This window comes from Rhinolophus hipposideros, assembly GCF_964194185.1.
Source record: "Rhinolophus hipposideros genome assembly, chromosome: 18".
NCBI lineage: Eukaryota > Metazoa > Chordata > Mammalia > Chiroptera > Rhinolophidae > Rhinolophus > Rhinolophus hipposideros.
This window is the reverse complement of record NC_138064.1, coordinates 9,899,161-9,920,204: the sequence shown is the minus strand read 5'-3', so window position 1 is coordinate 9,920,204 and position 21,044 is coordinate 9,899,161. Positions and strand designations below refer to the sequence as shown.

At 40.9% G+C, this 21,044-nt stretch overlaps 1 protein-coding gene across 5 annotated transcripts in view; it reads left to right on the top strand.

Moving 5' to 3' along the window:
- Positions 1–21,044, top strand: part of BBS9 (Bardet-Biedl syndrome 9) — a 366,639-nt gene that overhangs the window by 308,694 nt on the left and 36,901 nt on the right. For all 5 annotated transcript variants that reach the window (XM_081079509.1, XM_081079511.1, XM_081079510.1 and 2 more), the window contains one exon: positions 2,250–2,472. In XM_081079509.1, the coding sequence (XP_080935635.1) occupies positions 2,250–2,472 (223 nt within the window). The remainder of the gene's footprint in view (positions 1–2,249; positions 2,473–21,044) is intronic.

Here is a 21,044-nt window from a genome sequence, read left to right as displayed (position 1 = left end):
CTAGCCTGGTATCTCGGGGTCAGTTTGGGGTTCTCTAGTTAGTTGTATAAATTTTTAAGTGTTTCTCATTGGAGCTTATTCAAAGACAAGTGGTTAGGATAGAGAGAAAACTTGAAACCATGTTTATATAAGGAAGAGCTGGAGGAACTGGGATGTTTATTCTGGAGGAGAGGGAACAGAATTGCTGTCTTCACAGATATAAAGGGCTGTCATGTAGAAGAGAGGTTCGATTTATTCTGCATGACTCTGGAGGGCAGAACAGGGGCCAGAGGGGCAAATTTTGGCTCAGTATGGAAATAGCTTTCTGCTGGTTACACATGTCCCTGAAAGTAATTAACTGCCTCCAAAAGTAGTAATTCTGGATTGTGCAGACAGCCATGCCTAGGCAGCTGATCCTTGTACAAAGGATCCTGGTCAAATCCCACCCGTCTGGACTACAGATCTCCAACGTCCTCCCAACTCTGAGATCCTGGTCCTATAGCCCTCCCTCCATCCGTCTGTCCAGCAAACACATTTCTGGGCCATCCTGTTTACTAAGCCCAGTGCTTGGGGTGCAGAGATCTCCAGGCACTGTGACGGGAACCACACCTGCAGGCAGTGACCACGGCACAGCGTGAGCAGTGCTGCGATGGCTCAGTGTGCAGGAGGCCCCAGAGCCCCGAGTGCCGTCCCTGGACGGCAGTGCCTGAGCTGAGTTGTAAGTGGGAGTTGGCCAGGTACAGATACGCAGCAGGAGAGCCAAGCATGTGCAGAAGCCTGGGTGCAGGGGGATAAGAAGAGAAACGGAGCAGCAGCTGGAGCAGAAAGAGCTGTAAGTGCTAGACGAGCGTTTGGTGTTAGGAGTGACCTTATCTGATTTGCATATTTGAAAGGTGGCTCAACTGCTAAGGTTGAGGATGGAGTGATCCTAACAGTAAGTCTCCCAGGGGCTCCTTCTTTCCAAGTCTCAGGTTTCTCACCTTTATGTAAGGGGCTTGGACGGTTGGGCATTATTTTATGAGAATCAGTTCATTCGTTGTCTTCCTTTGTAATTTCACTTTGATTGTCAGGCCCGTGGTGCCCTAGGTCTTACCAGTCTCTGGGTACAGACGGACTCACATGGGTGGCGATACCCAGATTGCACTCATGCTCCCCTAGTGTGCTGCTTAGCACCTCCAGACCCCATAAAATCTTGCCCAGTTATGTCTGGGACCTCCTGGGGATCCCCAGGGGGAGCTCATGAGCTGACCCCTCCTGCTCCTTGTCCTGTTGTTACCTGAGGATAGTGCCTCCTCGTGCCAATCCTGCCGGCGCCGGTGCCCCCGTGACAGTGCCGAGGGCCCTGCCCAGCGCCAGGGTTCCAAGAATTGCAGCCTTCACTGGGTCTTTGCTGCAGCACAGTCATACTGGCCCTGGCAAAAGCGGGCTAAATCTCCCACTTCCTTTCTTTGTGTCACCTGAGCACTGAAGTGGGACTAGATAGGCTTGCATCTCACAAAATCCCTCCTGAAATAATCTCTGACTTCTGCCTGCGACCCCAAGGCTGTGGGACCAGTAGCTGAGAGACACAGCAGGCTTTTCCTCTATTCCAGTTTTCCCCAGGGTTCCAGAGGCCCTCCCTGCGCTGAGCTGTTCCCCTTCAGCAGAAAGATAAGACAAAATGAATCCTGGCAGCTTTCCCATCCATCCAGATCAGCAAACATACCCACGCCAGCGATGATATTGTTGTTATTGATTGTTCATGCCTGGCTCAGGACGAAGCACTTCTCATATACCGTCTCATGTAATCACCCCAGCTCTTGGACGTCCAGACTACTGTCTTTCCCCAAAACTAAGACCTAGCCAGACAATCAACTCTAATGCGTCTTTTGGAGCAAAAGTAATATAAGGCCTGCTCTTATTTTACTATAAGACTGGGTCTCATCTAATATGATATAAGACCTGTCTTATATTAATTTTTGCTCCAAAAGATGCATTCGAGCTGATTGTACAGCTAGGTCTTATTTTCGGGGAAACAAGGTATTAGTATTCCCATTTGTAGATGAGGATGAGGCTAAGAGGAGTTAAATAACGTGCTCAAGGTCAAACAGCTGGCAGAGCTAGAATTCAAAACCAGACTGATCTGGAATATCCCAGACACCAAGCTCTTAACAAATCCCCCAACACTTGGACAGAAACACTCATGATCTTATAACTTAGTTAACAGTAATGTGTCTGTTTTGCTCATTTGTCATCTTTGCATATATTTCAAAATTGGCTTTTGCATCCAGGGCTGGGAAGAAACCGTGGATGCTGCTATCTCCCACCTCTTGAAGACCTGCCTCTCGAAGAGTTCAAAGGAACAGGCTTTGAACCTCAGCAGCCAGCTGCACCTACCCAAAGACACCAGCCAGCTGAAGAAACACATCACCTTGCTGTGCGACAGGTTGGCCAAAGGTGGGCGTCTCTGCCTTAGCGCTGAAGCCGCGGCCCCGCCAACCATGGTGATGCCAGGTAAGGGCTTCTTCCACGCTACCCAAGCACCACTGCACTTTTCCCAAATCAAAGGAATGTGCCTGTGGTTGTATTTGGGGTTTACATTTCATATTAAAGTGATGATAGCCAAGAAAATTGCTTTTACGTTTCCCCTCAGATATCCCAAGGTAACCATTTGGATAAATATTCTTGGGGTATTTGCTTGCTAGACATTTCTAGAATGTTATGCCTCTTTTCCTCCCTCTGCTTTTAAATATATAATCCATTTTGTTTTGCTCCTAACCAAAAAAAAAAAAAAAAAAGTGGCTTAGAGAATAAAACTCAATGTGATCTCGCGATACCATATTTCATAGCTGAAAATAGCATAATCCACACGGCTAATGTTCTCCAGATGAGTACCATCCCTTCTGCTGTTTGCTTGCATTGTGGTCATCGGAATAAGGGGGAAGAGACAGAGAAAAAGATGGGATCAGGAGATGGGAGCAGGCTTCCGGGCTGAGGCACGTATGGGCCGGGTGGTCAGTGGTGGCTGTGGTATCCAGGTCAGCAGCCTTGCCACAGCCGGAAGGGCTGAGCCATCGGTGGTGCTGCACTCTTTCCCTTACAGCGGCACCTCCCAACACTCTCTTCCCTCTGGTTAGTTTCTCTCCTTGTGGCAGCAGGAAGGAGCATCAAGTCAATGAATGCATTAAACACTGCCGCTGGAGCGTCTATTTCTTCCTGAAGCAAGGACCATTGTATGGGAAGTGGTGTGCTTTCCTTTTCTCCCTTCTTACGTGCCTTTTGTGCCCCTCCCCCTCTCCAGGCTGATGCTCTTCCTGTTTCTTCCTTTCCCACCTCAATCAGCATTCCTAGACGTAAAAAGGAATGCAAGCGAAAACTTTAAAAGATAAACGTGGAGACAGTATAGCGTAATCTAATAAGCACAGACTCTGGAGGCAGACAGACCCGTGTTTGGGTCCTACCTCGGTGCGTATATGACCCTGGGTATGTGAGTTAACTTTCCAGAATCTTAGTTTCTTCCTTTTGAAAGTGGATATAATAATGCCTCCCTTGTTGCCAGGGCCTTAGACGTTTGTAAAGCACCTAGTACAATGCTTGGAACAGAGACACATGCAAAAATTCAAGCTGTAATTTACCATTGTTACAGATATATTATAATTTAGCCTCTGAATTCCGTGGGATGGTGGAGGGGGGCAGGGAACTAGCTGGTTTGGGGTCATGGGATTCTATATTTCACGGTTTCAAATTTTTTTTATCTTAATTATACACCAATAAAACTTAACTTTTATTTCAAGAGAGTATTTAGAGTATGGCATTTCAGAATAGAAATACCTTCCCACATAGAAACTGTTCTAATAGTTTGTCTTCATTTAGTCCCTCATCATCTTGCCCTTGTCACCATTCTCTTAACTGGTCCTTCGACCTCTGCTCATCCAACTCTGTCCACTACTACAGGATTATTTTCCTAAGAAATAAATATTTAGGCTCAATGCGACAGTAAACGAAAAAATATTCTCTGTAATCGGCAGTCAGTATATGGCACTCCATCCTTCCTTGCGAACTGGAAAAACAATGGAGGCTTGAGGGAGGACACATATATAAAAGAGAAAACTTAAAGGGATGGCAATTGGCTCCCGATTGGCTGGTGTATCTGGGCCATATTTTCTGCCTGTCCCTGTTGGAGCTTCTTTGGGGACAGCCATTCGGTGTCCTGGGGCGATGCTGTGAGGAAAGACCCAGATACCTGAGAAAGCACATGTTCCCTTCGTCCCATTGACTGATTATGGAACTTCCATCATTTGTTTAAGTAACTACATTTGGAAGCAACTTGAGGGCCGTGTCTGTGTAAGCCCTCAATGCAAAATTTTTGAATGTACAGAAGGAAGAGGCAGAGAAAAGGAGGAAGAGAAGGAAGGAAGGGAGAGAGAAAGAAATGAAGGAAGACAGAATGTGTATTTTTTGATGCCCAGTCTAGCCAAGTTCACCACTGGGTAGGTTGAGGCTGTATACATTTGTGCTTCACGGTCACTGTCATAACTGCTTGCTGCTACTTATGAATGATCCCTTTTTCAACTCTGTGTGAGTGAGGCTCCCTCCCACTGGCCCCCATCTAATCATGACTGAGTTTTTTTAAACCATTAAATCGGTGTTCTTTGTCATCGACTTGCCCCATTATTGCCTATTGTACCTTTCCTCCCTACAATTCAAATTTTTCACACAATTATTTCTGTACTGAGCACATTTTTGAGGTAGGAGAAACATGTAGAGTTTTTGCTGTTTTACAAATAGAAAAATGAGTTAGGAAAAGCTACATATCTTGCCCAGAGTTCCATGGTTACTGGAAGGGTTAGGTCTAGAAGCCAAACCTCTAGCTCACTGTGCTTCCCTGCAGACCACGCAGACCACAAAGGTACAAATACATTTCTAGCCTGGCTTCCTCCTGTGTCAGCTCTTCTGGGTCTGGCTTCTTATCCCTTCAACTGGTCTAGCAGTGTGGAAGGAAGAGGGCAGAAATAGTTTCACGCAGTCTCTTTTCTTTAATAAGATTTATCTTCATTTTGTGCTTGATTTTCATTATCTCCATAAGTGACATGATATCATTACCACACAGATAATAAGAAAGGCTGTGAGTTATTTCCTCTTCAAGCCAGTAGTTGTGCAATTGGCCATGCTAGTTTAGCTCTGATAGCTGTTTCAGGAGACACGAAGGCAAAGTGGCTTCCTGAAGCGTTGAGTATTTTTCACAGACACGATCCTTTTTTAATAACTGGGCAGGAGCTCAGAAACCATCTTGGTTCACCCACCTCACTGAACAGCTCAGGTAACCGAGGCCTGGGAGGCTGAGGTGACTTAGTGCTTGGTCTTAAAGGGCGGGAGTGTGTATCATTTTACCATGTTCCCTATTAAATTGCAGATGGATGAACATCTCTGCATAAAAATCCCTTGGTCTTTTCTAGCCTCCTGACTTTAGGAGCCCCGCACCTTGGACGTGTCTTTCTTTGCTCCAGTAAAGGCCACGATGACACCATCCTCCTGAGTGTGAACAGTCTTTCCCGCATGGAATTCCCTGAGGGAGCTCTCAGCCTCACCTCCCTCCTGCTCACCTTGATCAACCTTCAGAGTCTCTATGAGGATGTAGCCTAACCTTTTTGGGTGAATTCTTTTTATGGCAGAAGCATCAAACTTACGTGTGTCTTATCTGCAGCTCGAGTACTCGCATCTCTCTGCTGGGAATATTGCATTTTCGCTAAATGTCTTTTTTCCTAATCTCAGCTGTATGCATTCTGCCCTTAGAGCAGGAGTCATGGAGGGCCATCAGGTGGTGCTTTTTACAAATCTGAACGTGAGTGCTGGCAGTGACCCAGCTGGCGTTCTCTTACGTGTTTGTTACCCACTTCGATCCTGCAGATGCTCGAGGCTGAGATTTGTTAGATTGCCAGTGGCTTCCTTCTATGGCCTCAGAGCCTAGGACAATAAATATTTCAATGGCCCTCATTTCAGCTAAGACTTGAATGTCTCAAGCACATATGCAAAATTTAATATATATTTGGATGGGTCTAACTCCCAATACTTGAAGACTCAACATTGCTTTGCCCACCAAGAGGTGGTATGGATTAGTGGTGGCCCATCAGATGGAAGCTTGGAGAGCCAATGGTATGGGTCCCACAGCAGGGCGGGCAGAGCATGCTGGGCAAGGAAAGGGGCTTACAGACAGTCCAGGCTGCGCAAGTGCCTCCAGTGAATATTCTCTTAATGCGATCAAATGAGTCAGAAGCCATAATGGGCCATAGCTTCAGCTGTATTATCTTTGGCACAACTGGACTCCCGGGCCAAAAGGAAGCCAAGAGGTGGGGAAAAGGAAGCAAAGAAGGTTTGATAAGTAAGATGAGCCTCTTAGCAAATATGGTTAGAAAATTTATTTTGAGATGTGGTGTGGACCACCCAAGAATTAGTATTTTGTGCTTCTTTGCTCTGTTAAGTGGGTAGGAGAATATAGAGTATAAATCTGGATAAGGTATCTATTCTATCCTTTGGAGAGATGCATATTTAAAATGCCCAATTTTTAATATTTTAAATGAGTTAATGACCTTTTTGCCTTAATGGTTGGATGTTATTTTGAGGCTACTTCTAAATAACCCATTTCAACAGAATTTTATTTTTTTATTTGTTTTATTCTAATCTGCCATCTTGGACCTCCTCTCCATTTCAACAGAATTTAAATTTAGTTCTCTGAGGTCTCACGTAGATGCTTGATAAGTCATTTGGCATTCTTATCTCTCGTCTACTTCGCAGTTTTCTCAACTATAAATAGGGATAATAATGATTCTTGACCACAGAGTTGTTGGCCAAATTAAATACAGTCGTATGTGGAAAATGCTTAGCAGGGGCCTGGCACATAGCAAATTCTCACTAAATATGAGCTGCTATTATTATAATAATTATAAATACTAATGTAAAATCTCAAAGGTACCTGTGAGAACTTAACAAAAGGATTCTATAGTTAGAAGAATGAAAAATATGAGACAGGAAATTTTTAAAAAGAAAAGTGTCAGATTTGCCTTTTCAAAATATTTGTTGTAAGTGACAGTAAATGGCAATGCTGCAATTATAAAAAGAGCTTGGTGCATAAACTAGAAAGTTCAGAATTGACTAAAGTATGGAAGGCTTGAGACTATTTGGTATCAGAAAAAGACTACCCGAAAATTAGGGCCAACCTTTCATTGTTTTCATTGGTAAAACGAAAGATTTATTTGAAAAATAAGTAAAATCAAGATTAACAGTAAATTTATTTTATCATATCTTTGCCGAAATTTATGTTATGCCTACAGTTATGTTCTAATTCTTAGAGACAACCGTGAAAGAATTATGCAGGATTCTTGTTTTTGTTTTTGCTTTGCTTCTGGTGTGATGGATGATACATGCTTAAAATTTGACTGTTCAGACACCTTTACAAAGAGTTTCCTTTTTAGGAAAAAAAATACCCCAAGGCACCATTCATTTTCCTAGAAGTCTTCCTTAGCCCTATGATATGCAAGTCATTTTCTTCAGAAGCATCTATCATCATTCTTGTCAATTTTCTTCTCTTCGTTGTTAACTGGACTGACGCCCAGATTCCCACTGGCCGGTGTCCTCTATGCGGCACAAACAGCTCTCCAATCACACTTTAACTACATTAAGTCTTGCATCACTTTCAAGATTTGTAATTTCCTTCTGCAACCAATTTATGCCGTATTTGCAACAATTTTAAACAGTCAGTGAGAGATGAACTAATATGAAAAGTTGGTAGTAGGGGAGATTCATCTAGAGTTAAAGGTGAAAAAGAAAGATACTGAGGAGAGACTAATTATATAAGTGGCCAATTCGTTTGTGAGTGAAGGTCTTTGTGCCAATGCTTTTGCTTTTCTGACTACAGTTGGGACCATTAAAACTTCTATAAGTAGGAGAATCCATCCTCCCCCCCAATTATATATGTAAAAATTTAGATGTGCAATTCAGAACTCAGACCTCTTATTTCAAAGCAGTGGAGAACAAGATGAATTGATTAAAAAATGGTTCTGGGAACTGACTGGCAAACGATTGGAAGAAAAACTCAGGTTCCCGAGCCCTACCATATACCACAGTACATTTCAAATGGATAAGAGATTGAAATGGAAAACAATGAAATCACAAAAACCCAGAAGGAGCTAGAGATGGATCCACAGAACTAGAGGCAGACTAGGCCCTTCTAAGTAAGTCAGCAGAGGCGTGTAAACCAAGGTGTGTGTTAATGGTAATTCTCCTGGGTGGCAGAGGGACCAGTGGTGTGTGGGCACCTTCCTACTCTTCCCTTTCCATAAATTGTGTATATTTTAGTACAAATAACGTTTAGAACGTTTAAAAAGGGACCGTGGTAGAAAGTGGCAACCAGAAAACAACTATAATTGTATCAGAAATGGTAGTGAGGAAGAAATAAGGACCACTTTTATAAATCAGGAAGATTAATGGCTTTTTGTTCCCGACAGGAAATAAGTTATTCAAGGGAAATGACCGTGTGTTTACGCGGCTTGTTTGTATTTCAGTTCTGATAAATGAACCCACGTCCTTCACAGGAGTCTTTGCAGAAATGTGCGCAGCGAGTTTATTATAGATTCTGCCTCCTTCCCGTCTCTGTGTCCCCTCTCTGAACGTAGGCCAAACAAGCAAGTTAGTATTGATCTGAGTAATGTCTTCACCTTCTCGTGAGTGACTCCATAATTGCTGAATCTGGGGAACACTGGGCCTGCAACCCACTTGGCCGCTCTGCAGTTTTACAGTGAGACCATTTCCTTCTTAGAACATTCTCATGTCTTGGCTCCTCTTTCATTATTGGAAACTGTTCCTGTCCCCTCAGGCCTGTCCTTTCCAGTCTGCTTTGTGGCTTGTTCCTTTTTCTGTCTCTTGACTGTTGGTCTTCTGACTTCATCCTTTCCTGGACAGTCTCATCCGACTGCCACCTGAATTGTACCTTTCTGTCTAGCCTCTCTTCTAGCTTTCACATGTCTCCCACAGTACACCTCAGGCCTCTCCAATTCCACATGCCAGAGTGAAACTCCTCTCCCGTGGGGCTGATCTCAGTGGGTAGTACCCAATGCCCAGGCCAGGAACCTCAGAGACGACCTTGACTCGCTGTTTCCTTTACTCACCTTGTTCAGTTAGTCACCAAGACCTGATGATGGCACCTCCTAAATATATCTCTTGTGCTATCCATACTGCTATTACCTTGCTTAACGCCTTCATTTCCTATTCAGACTAGTAAAACGACCTACCAATAGCCTCCTTGTATTAAGAGTTCTCCTTTATTTTTAGTACTACCATAAAAGAGAACTTATGAATGTTCATAGCAGAATTATAGCCAAAAGGGGGAAGCATTCCAAATACTCATCAGCTGACGAATGGATAAATAAAAGTGATCTATCCATACAGTGGAATATGCTTTAGCAGTCCAAAGAACTACAGCACGGACGAACCTTGAACACACTATGCCAAATGAAAGAAGCCGTCCAAAAGGCCATATATTATATGATTCCTTTCATATAAAATGTCTAGAGTAGGCATATTCGTAGGGACAGAGTGTATTAGTGTTTGCCTAGGGCTAGGGGTGGGGTGGGGTAGGGTGGGGTGGGGTGGGGTGGAAAAGTGGGTATTGATAGCTAATGGGTATGGGGTTTCTTTTTGGATGGGAAAAGTTTTCTAAAATTAGATTGTAGTGATGGTTACAGAGCTCTGTGAATATACTAAAAACCATTGAATACATATACATATATATATATATATTAAAAGTCTGAATTATATGATATGTGAATTATATTGCAATAACGTTGTTAAAAATAACTCATTTCTTTTAGCAGATAAAACATGCTCTTTGTAGAAATTTAGAAAATTCAGATAAAAAAGAAAATTAAAAATTACTAATAACCCTGAAATAGATACAAACTCTACTCTATATACATTTATGTATGTGTATATACATATGTATTCTATGTATATGTGTATACATATGCTTCCCATCTTTTTTATTTGCATGTATATATTTTTATTTTATTACAGTGGATCATTCTGTACCTACTACCTTATAACCCACTTTAAAAACTTTAATTATATCATTATTGCATTATGAAATATTACACATTATTTTGATAGCTACATTATCTGTCTCCTTTTGTCAAATATACACACTCTATCTGATTTTAGTATAGTAAATAATTATTTAGTGAATATTCTTGTAGTTAAATCTGTGTACATCAGCAATGACTTGATACTTTTCCCTGAGTATGAGTTTCTTTGAAAAAATAAGGATCTGGGTACGTTCTTTTCTGCTTGAAAAGATTCTACAGCTCCCTGTCACCCACCACATTAAGTGGGTCCTAAGCCTGAAATACAATGTTCTTTACTAAATAGACGCACATTATTGTTCTAGCTGCACTTCCTTCCTGAAGATCCTTTACTGATACTGAATTACTATTTTCCAAGTACACATGCTTTGCAAATACACACTTTGCAAGCTTCTGTACATTTAAATAGTTTCCTTGCCTACAGGGTCAGGTCAGTCTTTGGCTGGTGGTAAAGTTACCACTAATTTCTGAAGACCCAGTTTCAATGGTGTTCTACAAAGCATTCCCTGGTCCTTCTCACACTCCTGGCCGTCTCTCCTCTGTGCTCCCCAGTCTCTGGGCACATGGCTAGTAGATACTTATCATAGGGTTCCATCGTTTAATACTTTTATTTCACCCCTCACCCCTGTCTTAGTCTGCGAGGGCTGCCGTAATAAAATACTACAGGCTGGGTGGCCTAAACAATGGGACCTTATTTTCTCACAGTTCTGGAGGCTAGAAATCCAAGATCGAGGTGCTGGCAGGTTTGGTTTCTCCTGAAGCCTTTCTCCTGGTGGCTTGCAGATGGCTGCCACTTCTCTGTGACCTCACATGGCCTTTTCCTCTGTGTGTGCATTCTCTTGGTGTGTCTCTTCCTCCCCTTATAAGGACATCGGTCCTTTTGGCTTAGGGCCCCACCCTATGACCTCATGTGACCTCAATCCCCTCTTTAAAGGCCCTACCTCCAAATATAGTCACATTAGGGGCTAGAGCCTCAACCCATGAATTTTGAAAGGACACAGTTCAGTTCATAATACCCCAGATAAAAGGTAAGTGCATGAGGTGCAATATCTAGTGTATTCTTCCTTGTGACCTCAGCACCGCACTTATGCCTAGCATGTAGATAGTTGAGGCCCACCATATATTTTTAAAACTTATTTTGAAATAATACAAAATATCTATAATGATTTTAATTAGAGTCACAAGAAGCTGCAAAAATACTATATAGAATCCCATGTACCTTTATCCAGCTTTCCCCAATGGTAACATTTTTATATACCTGCAGTACAATATCAAAAATAGGAAATTCACATTGGTTTGCCTTATATTTTTAGAATGAATCAGCAGGGCTTTTTATAAAGAGGATAAATCCTGAAGTAGGTGTATGTTTTGGACTTTTAGAAAGAGTGGTGGCCGATATTACAGGTAGATAGTGATATGAGCTGGAAGATGTGGGCTGTCAGGAAACTGGTTGAGTTTCAGGTTGGAAATTCAGTTGGCGAGGTGATAAACACCAGTTCACACAGGAACTGTAAAATCCAGGTAAAATAGATTGGGCAGATGCGGGTGGAAATGGGAGCTGTTGTAGGTTCTTAAGCTGTACGTGACTTATAAAAAGCAGAAATACGAATTTAGAAATACTAATCAGATGGTGGTATGCAGCATAGAGGAAAATATGAAAAACGGAAGAATATGCAGATGTTCCACCAAGTTTTTTAGTTGCCATTGATGGCAATGATTAAGATACTTTTGTTTGTTATGGACAGTGTGTTTCGTTTTGAATCCAGTGAGCTTAAGATGATGAAGGTGCCTCCAAGGAGAGAGATGTGTCAACAGCTGGAGGAATTGTAGCTTGAGGGCAAGATTGAAGCTGGAAAAGTAGATTTAGTATCCTCGGTCATCATTTTGCAGTTGGGTGAAACCCCTGAGGGAGGGAACACTAGATTTGGGACTTAGCTGCAGAGCCCCAAATCTGGGACAAGAAGTGGATTCTGTAGGGAGGAGTGAATTTCCAAGAATTCCCTGAAGAGCTGGTGTCTGTACTATCGAGGACAGAAGAAGGTCAAGGAAAGATCCTTCTGTAACTGGAAGAAACAATATAGGAAGGCAGATGGAAGAAGAAGTAGGCTGTTGTCAGGGTTCTTATTTCTTTTCTTTTTCTTCTCTAAAAGATGTTTAGAGATGTTTGAGGATCAGGATGGTGGCAAGAATGAGACTGATAAACTCCAACATTCACATTCAATGGGAAGCTTTGAGGAGGCAGAGGAATGATCTAAAATATGAGTAAACTGAATAGATTTAGTATTGGAGAAGAGAGAAAATGAGAACTTGGGAATACATGGAGATTTTGAAAAAAGGGAAGTTCAGTGAAGTCCAGCCACGTGAACTTTGGAGAAGTCAAGTTTTGTAATGATCTGTGAGAGTGGTGAGAGCGCAAGAAGCAGTGCATGGTGAGCTGTAAATTAGTCAGTTTGCAGTCGCCACTGTGGGAAGGATAAGCTCAGCCACGGAGCAATTGTGAACCTACTTATTCTTCCTGAGCGATAGTTTTCTAGCTTGAAATATTCGGATAATATCTCCTTGTTCTGAAGCAACATACTGTTTCAAAAATCAAACTATATTGTATATGTAAAGAAAGCATTCAGTCATTAACAGGATGCTCTTTCTCATCCATCGTAATGGGACATCCATGGTGGGATGAATGGAAGGTTAGGGGAAGCATATTTGCATCTAGGATTAGAGTTGTATTTGACAGGAGAAGCAATTAAGAGTAATTCTAGGGGAAGGTTTACCAGCAAAGACTACATAGGAAAACATTCTCCTTGTGTGTACTTAGCAAATAGTTGTTGATAGACAAGCTGGCTGGTAACTAATTACAATGTGACCAGTAAAGCCCTGTTTCTTGGAAGTGGGGTTGTTAATACAGGAAGAGAATACCAGGGGAGTTTGAGGAATTTCCTTCCCAGCAGATGTTTAAACTAATGTGGATACTCAACCGCCTAAAGATAATTTGGGGAAAACCCTGCCTGAAAGCAGAAGGACACATTAAATAACTTTTAAAGGATATCACCGTTTTATTTCTTTAGTCGTGTGTCACATGGACAAATCTGTAAAATGCTCATTTTTACCTTCACCCAGCTGTACATTGGTTTGTCTTTTCTTTGGACTATTCTCATATGAAATATTACAATGGAAACCCTAACTGTGTAATTTTCAGTATCCTTAAAACTTGCTTCAGTTAGTCAAAAGCAGGGTATCTCAATACACCGGCATCCCTCAGGAAGATACTGTCTCAGGCTTTTATGATATCCAAAATAATTTTTCTCACGTACTATTGACATTTGGCCTGTTTATGTTCAAATACGAGGATGAACAAATTGATATATTTCAGCAGTTACTGGTATGAAGGGTTTTCTGTAGACTCACCATAAACTTTAGTAATAATTTTTTTCCAGTTTTCTTCCCCTCAACTTTTATCCCCACCTCAACTTCTGCTACGTTAGTGGCTCTGTCTGTAACAGTAAGAGTTTACCGGTTCTCCTCAGAATTGTAATAAACATACTTCCCGTTTTCTTCCTTTCAGCTTTTACTCCCAATGCCTACTATCTCTCTAATGAATTCAGTCTTCAACAGTAAGAAGAATAAGTTTTTCTGCTTTCGGTGTAAATTCATAAATGTTATTAAAGTTGTATTTATTGTTTTTCATTTTCCTTTAGATAAAGTATTTAAGTGCTTACGAGCAATCCGTCAGTTACTTATGTGAGACGGTCATTAAAACTTGTTTTATATGACATTTTTTACATGTAAACATTTCAAGTACATGAGTATGCATAATGACAATATATACAGATAGAGGGGACAGACCCAACAATCTGGCCCCTTCCTGTGACTTAGTGATTTTTAATTCTGGCTAATACGCCTGCCTAAAATATAAAGGACTCTACTTCTGACCCCACACAGCCCCAACAAGCAAACGTATAGGATACGCTTCCATTTTGAACTGTCACGCAGCATGAAGCCAGGTTTATGCTGCCAACCTTCAAAAAATCTTTTCATACTAAACTTAAAATAATAATAATAATAATTGTTCGTGTGTTTATTAAAGTGAATTGTTGGAATAGTCAACCCTTTCTGATTTGTGTGCAATGTGCACATTTCTTAAACAATTAAAAATTAACATGAAAAACTGTACTCTTGTTTCTGGTGGTTCTCGGCGCATAGAAATATCCGGGTCTAAAAAGTAAAATACCTTTAGTTGTATTCGTCTGTACAGTATGTCTCAGCTCTATGTTTGTTTGTTTTTTTTAAATGTAGCTTTTTGTTTATAAAATGTTTAACTTCTTACTTAAAAATATTTTAGTTAGCTAGAATTTTTGTATTTCTTTTGAGTCTGCTTTCTGCTTTCCATACTCCAGTGTCATGTGGAAAGTGTTACCCCAAAATAAAATGATGTCACTCTCTAGCTTTCAGAAGCCATGATTTATGCTAATACTGATAGGCTGATTTTTATTTAGTACAGGTGTTTGCATGTGGGTTGCTATAAGATATTTTTGGCATTTGTTAAAAATAGGCTTGGAAATGACTGCAACCATAAAACAAGAAGCAAACAGATTGTACTAGAATCCTTGGCAAGGGGTGCAGGGCTCCAGCTTACTGGCGCTCTAGTTATAAGCAAATGCAATGGCAGATATTAAGGGCTTAGGTATAGGAGTTGCGTGGGTTTCAGTGAAAACAATAAAGATTAAGACAGCACACCTTGTCAGTGGGATGTGCTTACTTACAGAAGAAGTAAGTTACCTCATGTTACATTTTTATTTTTTAAGAGATAAAAAAATATTTTCTTCCAAATTAGGTGAAACATCAGACGGTGATCATTTTTTAGAAAACTTAATATTTTAACTTTTGGAAAGTCATTTATAACTTATATACTTTATATACATTCATACATTATACATTTGATACATTATTTCTATTGAAAACAGGCATCATATACCAAGATAAGTATTCAACGTGAAATTTGTTGAGTTTTTGCTAAGTTCCAGGCACTGTTCTAGGTACTAGGGGCACAATGATAAACCAGAGAACACAGCCCCTCCCCTCATGTGGCTTACATTCTGGTACGGGGTAGTCAAATCACAGAGAAACAAATTTCAGACAGTGAAAATGCAATGTAGAAAAATAAGTCGGGGTAAGAGGAAAGAGTGTCAGTTATAAACCATTTGTGCTTGTGTCTTTCGTATGACTAAAACATCTCTCTCTCTCTCTCTCTCTTCATTTTGTGAAATGGGAGGAAGGCATATCTTATTATTTGAGACAGGTCTCTTGTGTGACTAGTTAAAATAACTGTGTTTGGTTTTATAACATTGTAGTTTAGTTTATTACTATTAATATTATTTGGGCACTATAATTTTCAAAGTTTTCTGATGACAGAATGTGTTTCAGTGTTCATTAAGAAAAGCAAAACTAATTCTTGAGAAGTTCTCCTAATAAATTTGATAAATATTTGTCGTGATCATTAAAATATTTTGTACCATAAAAACAATTTTCATATTATTTTCAGCTCATCTTTGAGTTTATTCTTATTTTTGTGTTATACCATCAGTCATTATTAGATGTCTGCTCTCTGTTGGCTGGACTCTACTCTCTGTCTTATGGCATCTCATTCATTTCCACATCCTTAGAAGCTAATATAACTGGAATACAGAAGAAGCTCAACACACTGTTGTGAAATTGATTTGAAATGAATCATTTACCCAAACATGATCTCCTCCCTTTCCCAGTTTCATATCACTCAGTTCTCTATTGCTTCTGACCCACCTTCCAACAAAACCCCTCCACCTGTATCTGCCCCTCCCCTAGCCCTTTTTGCTCTGCTTCGTGGAACCCTGTGGTTTTCTACCCTAGATTCCTTGTCGGTTTCCAGCCTTGAGTAAATTTTGGGCTTTTCTTATATCTACTCTGGGACTTGAAATTGTTGCTGAAATGAATCATAAAACTGACCCAACTGCTTCTATTTCCTTTCATGCTGGGACTTCCTCTGCTAATCGGAGTTGTATTTACTTGTTTTTTATTTATTTCCTATCTCATTCCCAACAGATGTTAATTCTTGTGATTTTGTTCCAGCTCCATCCTCTTCTCCTTGCCCAAACTGTGCAGAAGATATCACTCCTACTGTACCATGAAGATCAGAACTGTCCAGAGCAAACTCTACTTCCCATTGGCTTATTTAAAAATATCTTTGTAATTTTGTTCACCTTTCGTCTTTCTGTTCTTTCTCAGAAGAAGAACACACTTGGTCTTAGGATCAAACTCAGCCTTGTGACCTTGACCTACAGGACTCTGCTTCCTCTCTCTCTCTCTCTGTCTCTCTCTCTTTCTCTCTCTCTCCATCCATTTCTCTGCCAGCAACACCCCCCACCCCCATCTCCTTTCAGTTCCACTCATCAAGCTTTTTCCTGCCTCTGGTCTTTGCATGTGGTGTACCGTTTGCCTTGAATACTGTTCTCTGTTCACCCTCAAATGTTTCCCCTGCCACAGATACACATGCTCACCAGCTAATTTCTATCCATTCTCAGGTCTCAACTTACGTAGGTCACTTTCCTGTCAGCAGTCTTCTGTGACCCTTATTATTTTTGCTCCTGGCCTCTTTGACTTTTCTTCATAGCATGAAGCATAGTTCATATTTATTTTTCACTGTGAGCTTAACATGTCTCCCACTATATTAAGTTTCATGAGGAGAGGGGCCATTTCTCTGTCATTCACTGCCATCCTCTTAGCTTAGTGCCCGCCATGTCATGGCTGTCCCAGAGACAGCTGATGGGTGAAATGCACCCCGTCCTGCACCCGTTTTCAGGGACCTTGTAGCCTCATGTTCATCTCACTTGAGCTGTCTCCCTTTTCTTTTACACTATCCCATTCCCATTTCTAAACTTCGCTCAGTTCTCCTTTGTTTCATTATGTTAACTGTCTTGTTTTTCTTCCCCTCTAGATTGTAAATTATCCCGATTATACTGTGGTCTCTCAAATATAAATTTGGGATGAAGCTAAATAGCAGCATCTGTAAACAATTCATCTTCTGGCTTAATGAACACATGTAAAGTTCTTGAGAGCAGTAAAGGAATTTTATTCATGAAATGAGACTCTTGTTCATGTAACAGAATTTTTAAAAAGTAGTGCCATATTCCAGGCACTGTATTGGGCATTGGGAGCTCCTACCCTCATGGAGCTTTTATCCTGGAGGAGGAGCCAGGTAATGAGCAGGTGTACAGCTGAACAGCAGACCTTCAGGTTGTATTGCATGCAGGTTGTTTTACCGTGTTTCCCCGAAAATAAGACCTAGCCGGACAATCAACTCTAATGCGTCTTTTGGAGCAAAAAATAATATAAGACCTGGTCTTATTTTACTGTAATATAATATTTTATATTTTATTTTACTATATCACTATATTTTAAATAATATGTTTTATATATTAAATATTAATATTTAATATTAAATTATATATCAAAATATTGTATTTTATTATTTTACTATAAGATCTGGATCATACATAATATGACACCGGGTCTTATGTTAATTTTTGCTCCAAAAGCCGCATTAGAGCTGATTGTCCGGCTAGGTCTTATTTTCGGGGAAACACAGTACATGCAGTGAAACAAACAAGGAATTGAGAGGGTTAGGGTGGAGGCTGCTGTAGGCAGGGTGACTGAGAAATCTGAGAGAAGGATGAGGAATGAGGGGAACAGCATTCCAAGCCGAAGGAAAGGAATTTAAAGGCCTGGATTTGCTAAGAGAGTAGAACTTAAGTGTTCTCACAAAAAAGCAAAAAAAAGTAAGCATGTGAGGTGATGGGCATGTTAATTAACACGGGTGGAATCCTTTCACAGTGTATACATGTATCAAATCATCGTGTTGTAGATTTTAAATCTTCAACAATTTTATTTGTCAATTATACCTTAGTAAAGATGGGGGAATAAAACAGAGTTTAAAGGCTAGGAGGGGAAAAAGGGCTTGGTGCATTGACTGGGCCTTACTGAGGGAGAGTGGCAAGGAGAGCCGAATCCTGCAGTTTTCCTGACTTTCCACGGGGAGGAATTTAGATGTTATCCTATGAGGAGTGGGAAGCCATCAAGTGGTGTTAAGCAGGGAGATTATATGATCTGACCTATGTTTTAAAGAATTACTATGGCTACTGTTTGGGGGATGATTTGGAAAACAGCTGGAGTGGAACGGGCAGAACTAGAAAGACGAGTGTAGAAGTTTAAGTGAGAGACAGCAATGACTGGAATTGTGGCAATGGGATAGAATTAGAAAGAGCTAAGTCAGTTTTAGAGGCCAGCATATACAGAACTTGGTGCTCGATTGCCTAATGGGTGAGGTGAGGGAGGAAGCAAAGATGGCTCCAGCATATTGGCATTAGTAATGAGGTGGACAGTAGTGCTTTTGGTGAAAAGGGGAAATCCAAAGGAAGAAGTTCTTGTGTGTGTGTGTGTGCGCGTGTGTGTGTGTGTGTGCGCGCGCCTGTATGTGAGGGGAACACAGAATCAAAGACGCGTTGGGATCTACTTCACTTGTGAGGTCTAGAGGGCACCCAGCTGCACATGTCAAGTGGTCTGGAGCTCAGGGGAGAAGCCTGAGCTGCAGAGGCTGTCGGGAGACCGCAGCCTCTGTACGGTAGTTGAAGCTGGATAGGCTCTCTTACATGGAGAGAGAAAAGAGAAGGAGGGCCTCATCGAAACCTTGAAGCCTTCCAGCATCTGGAGGTCACGAAGAAGGGCAAGAACCAACATCGGAAATTGAAGAGAGGTAGCCAAGAAATGAGTAAGAGGAAAACTGTGAGCAAGTAGTCCCAGGGCTGCCAGGAGAGCGGAGGGTTTCCAAGGTCAGCACGTCACGTGCTGCTGAGGTGGGGCCAGGTGAGGATAGAGGTGGGGACTGACCTGCTTCTCTACCTGAGGTTCTTATCAATTTTGTAACTTTTCTTCTTTGATGTGTTTATTCCTTATCATGAATAGAAATACAGTTTTATGTGTTTTTGAACTTTTTTCTCAGTTTATAGAAATAGCAAATTTAAGCACTAGATCAAAGCGTTACTTTCTCCCCATCTTGTTATCTTTTCAGAGAGATACAGTATCAGCCTCCTCCTAATCAGAACAATGCCAAGCGTCTTTGTTTTAGGCCTGCGCCCTTCATAATTGGTCTTGATCGTTTCTTCAAGACCACCTCTTTATCTTGAACCCTTAGCTCCATTTAGGTCAATTTCTTTGCTTACTGGGGAAGCCAAAAAAAAGGTATACACATGACTTGTATTCATCTTTTGTTACCAGTATATATTATTACAACTTTAATACTTTTTTTCCCTTTCTTAGAATGTGTATACATTTTTTTGGCACCCTCTGTATTTTTTCCTTCTGTTCCTAGTACCATTGCAGGCGGTGGAAAATTGATGGTGAGCAAAGCAGACAGAGTGTGTACCATTGTGGAGCCTATTTTGTCAATTAATGAAATAATCATACAGATATTCAGTTATAAAACGAGGTAAATACTATGAAGGCAAGTGACCAGAGAGGCTCAGATTTAGGAAGTAGCAACGGAGGTCAAGAAGAGCAGATACAAATGAAAACTTTTTCAGGAGATAAACTCAGTAGGATTTGGTAATTGATTGGAGATAAGGGTTAAGTGGGGAACAAAGGCCCTTGGGAGGGCTCCTGGGTTGCCTGTTCCAATGGGTTGATGTACCATTCATCAAGAAGGCACATTGGGTAGAGGACAAGGCTTGATGGAGATCGATCATGAGTTCAGTTCTGTTCATGTTGAATTTGAATGCTTGCTTATCTCATGTCTGCTCTTCCTGCAGGAAGCCTTCTCCAAATATTCTACCCTTTGCTAATCTAACTCCAATGGATTAAATAATGTTATCAATTTCATATGCTTCAACCTCCCGCTGATTGTCAGTATTTCCCATTGGCACTTCACGTTGCATTGTCTGGTTCTCTGACTGCTGTGTGCCCATCCTAAGTTAGCACATCAAATCCATGTGGACACAAAATACGTGATTATTACTTTTGCTCATACACCTTGCGCAGGGTGATGTTAGGTTGCTGCCCATATTTGGATTCCCAGGGTCGCTAGATGATTTTCTCGAGACACAGTCTAATTTCTTGTAGGTTAATTAATAATCTACAAAGAGTCATTTGATAAGTCTCTTTTAGGACAACAGAATGACTGAGTTGACTGCTCGAAAGTGAGTTATGTACTCTGACCCATTAGTGGAATAACGTTCCCTATCTGGACCGACTTTCTAATTAGTCATGAAACCTCTGCTGCTTACTGTATTGAATAGTATTTAACTGAACTGCAAGTAACACACAGGATGATGAACCCTTAAGAGTTTTCCAGGTCTTAAATTTTGCTATTTGTGAGGGGTTTTTTTTGTTTAATAAATTACAAAGCATCATCTAAATTTGCGTTTGTAATAGAATTTGATAGCCCTCTTTGTGCTTCAAATTGGCCTCAGAGAGTTCAGCATTGGAAAGTTGGGATTTTATTTTCCCAGCTGTTTAAATGTAATATATTTGAAGACAGAGGTACTGTCCTGTAAGTTTATAGCCTGAATAAATCTATTTTAAAGGTGTGCTGGTCCTAGGCCAGGTGGCATAATGGGATGACATATGAGCTATTCACATTGGAAGAACTGGCACTAGCTTCATCTCAAGATGCCAGGAAAATGACTTAGACGTGTCAATTTGCTGGAGTCCTTACTGAGCATCTGAGAACATCACAGAACTGTTGTAAGGTCTAACATAATGTATCCTCTGTAAATTATATTGCCCCATTAGCCACCTAAGGTACAAAAGGGCAATTTGAATGACTTCAGTAGACATCCCAAAGTCTTGTTTTAATAAGTAATGAGAAGTACAAGTCTGTCTGACCGAAGAGCAGCTTAACCTAAGGGGTTGTATGGGGTCTGGGAGTTGAAA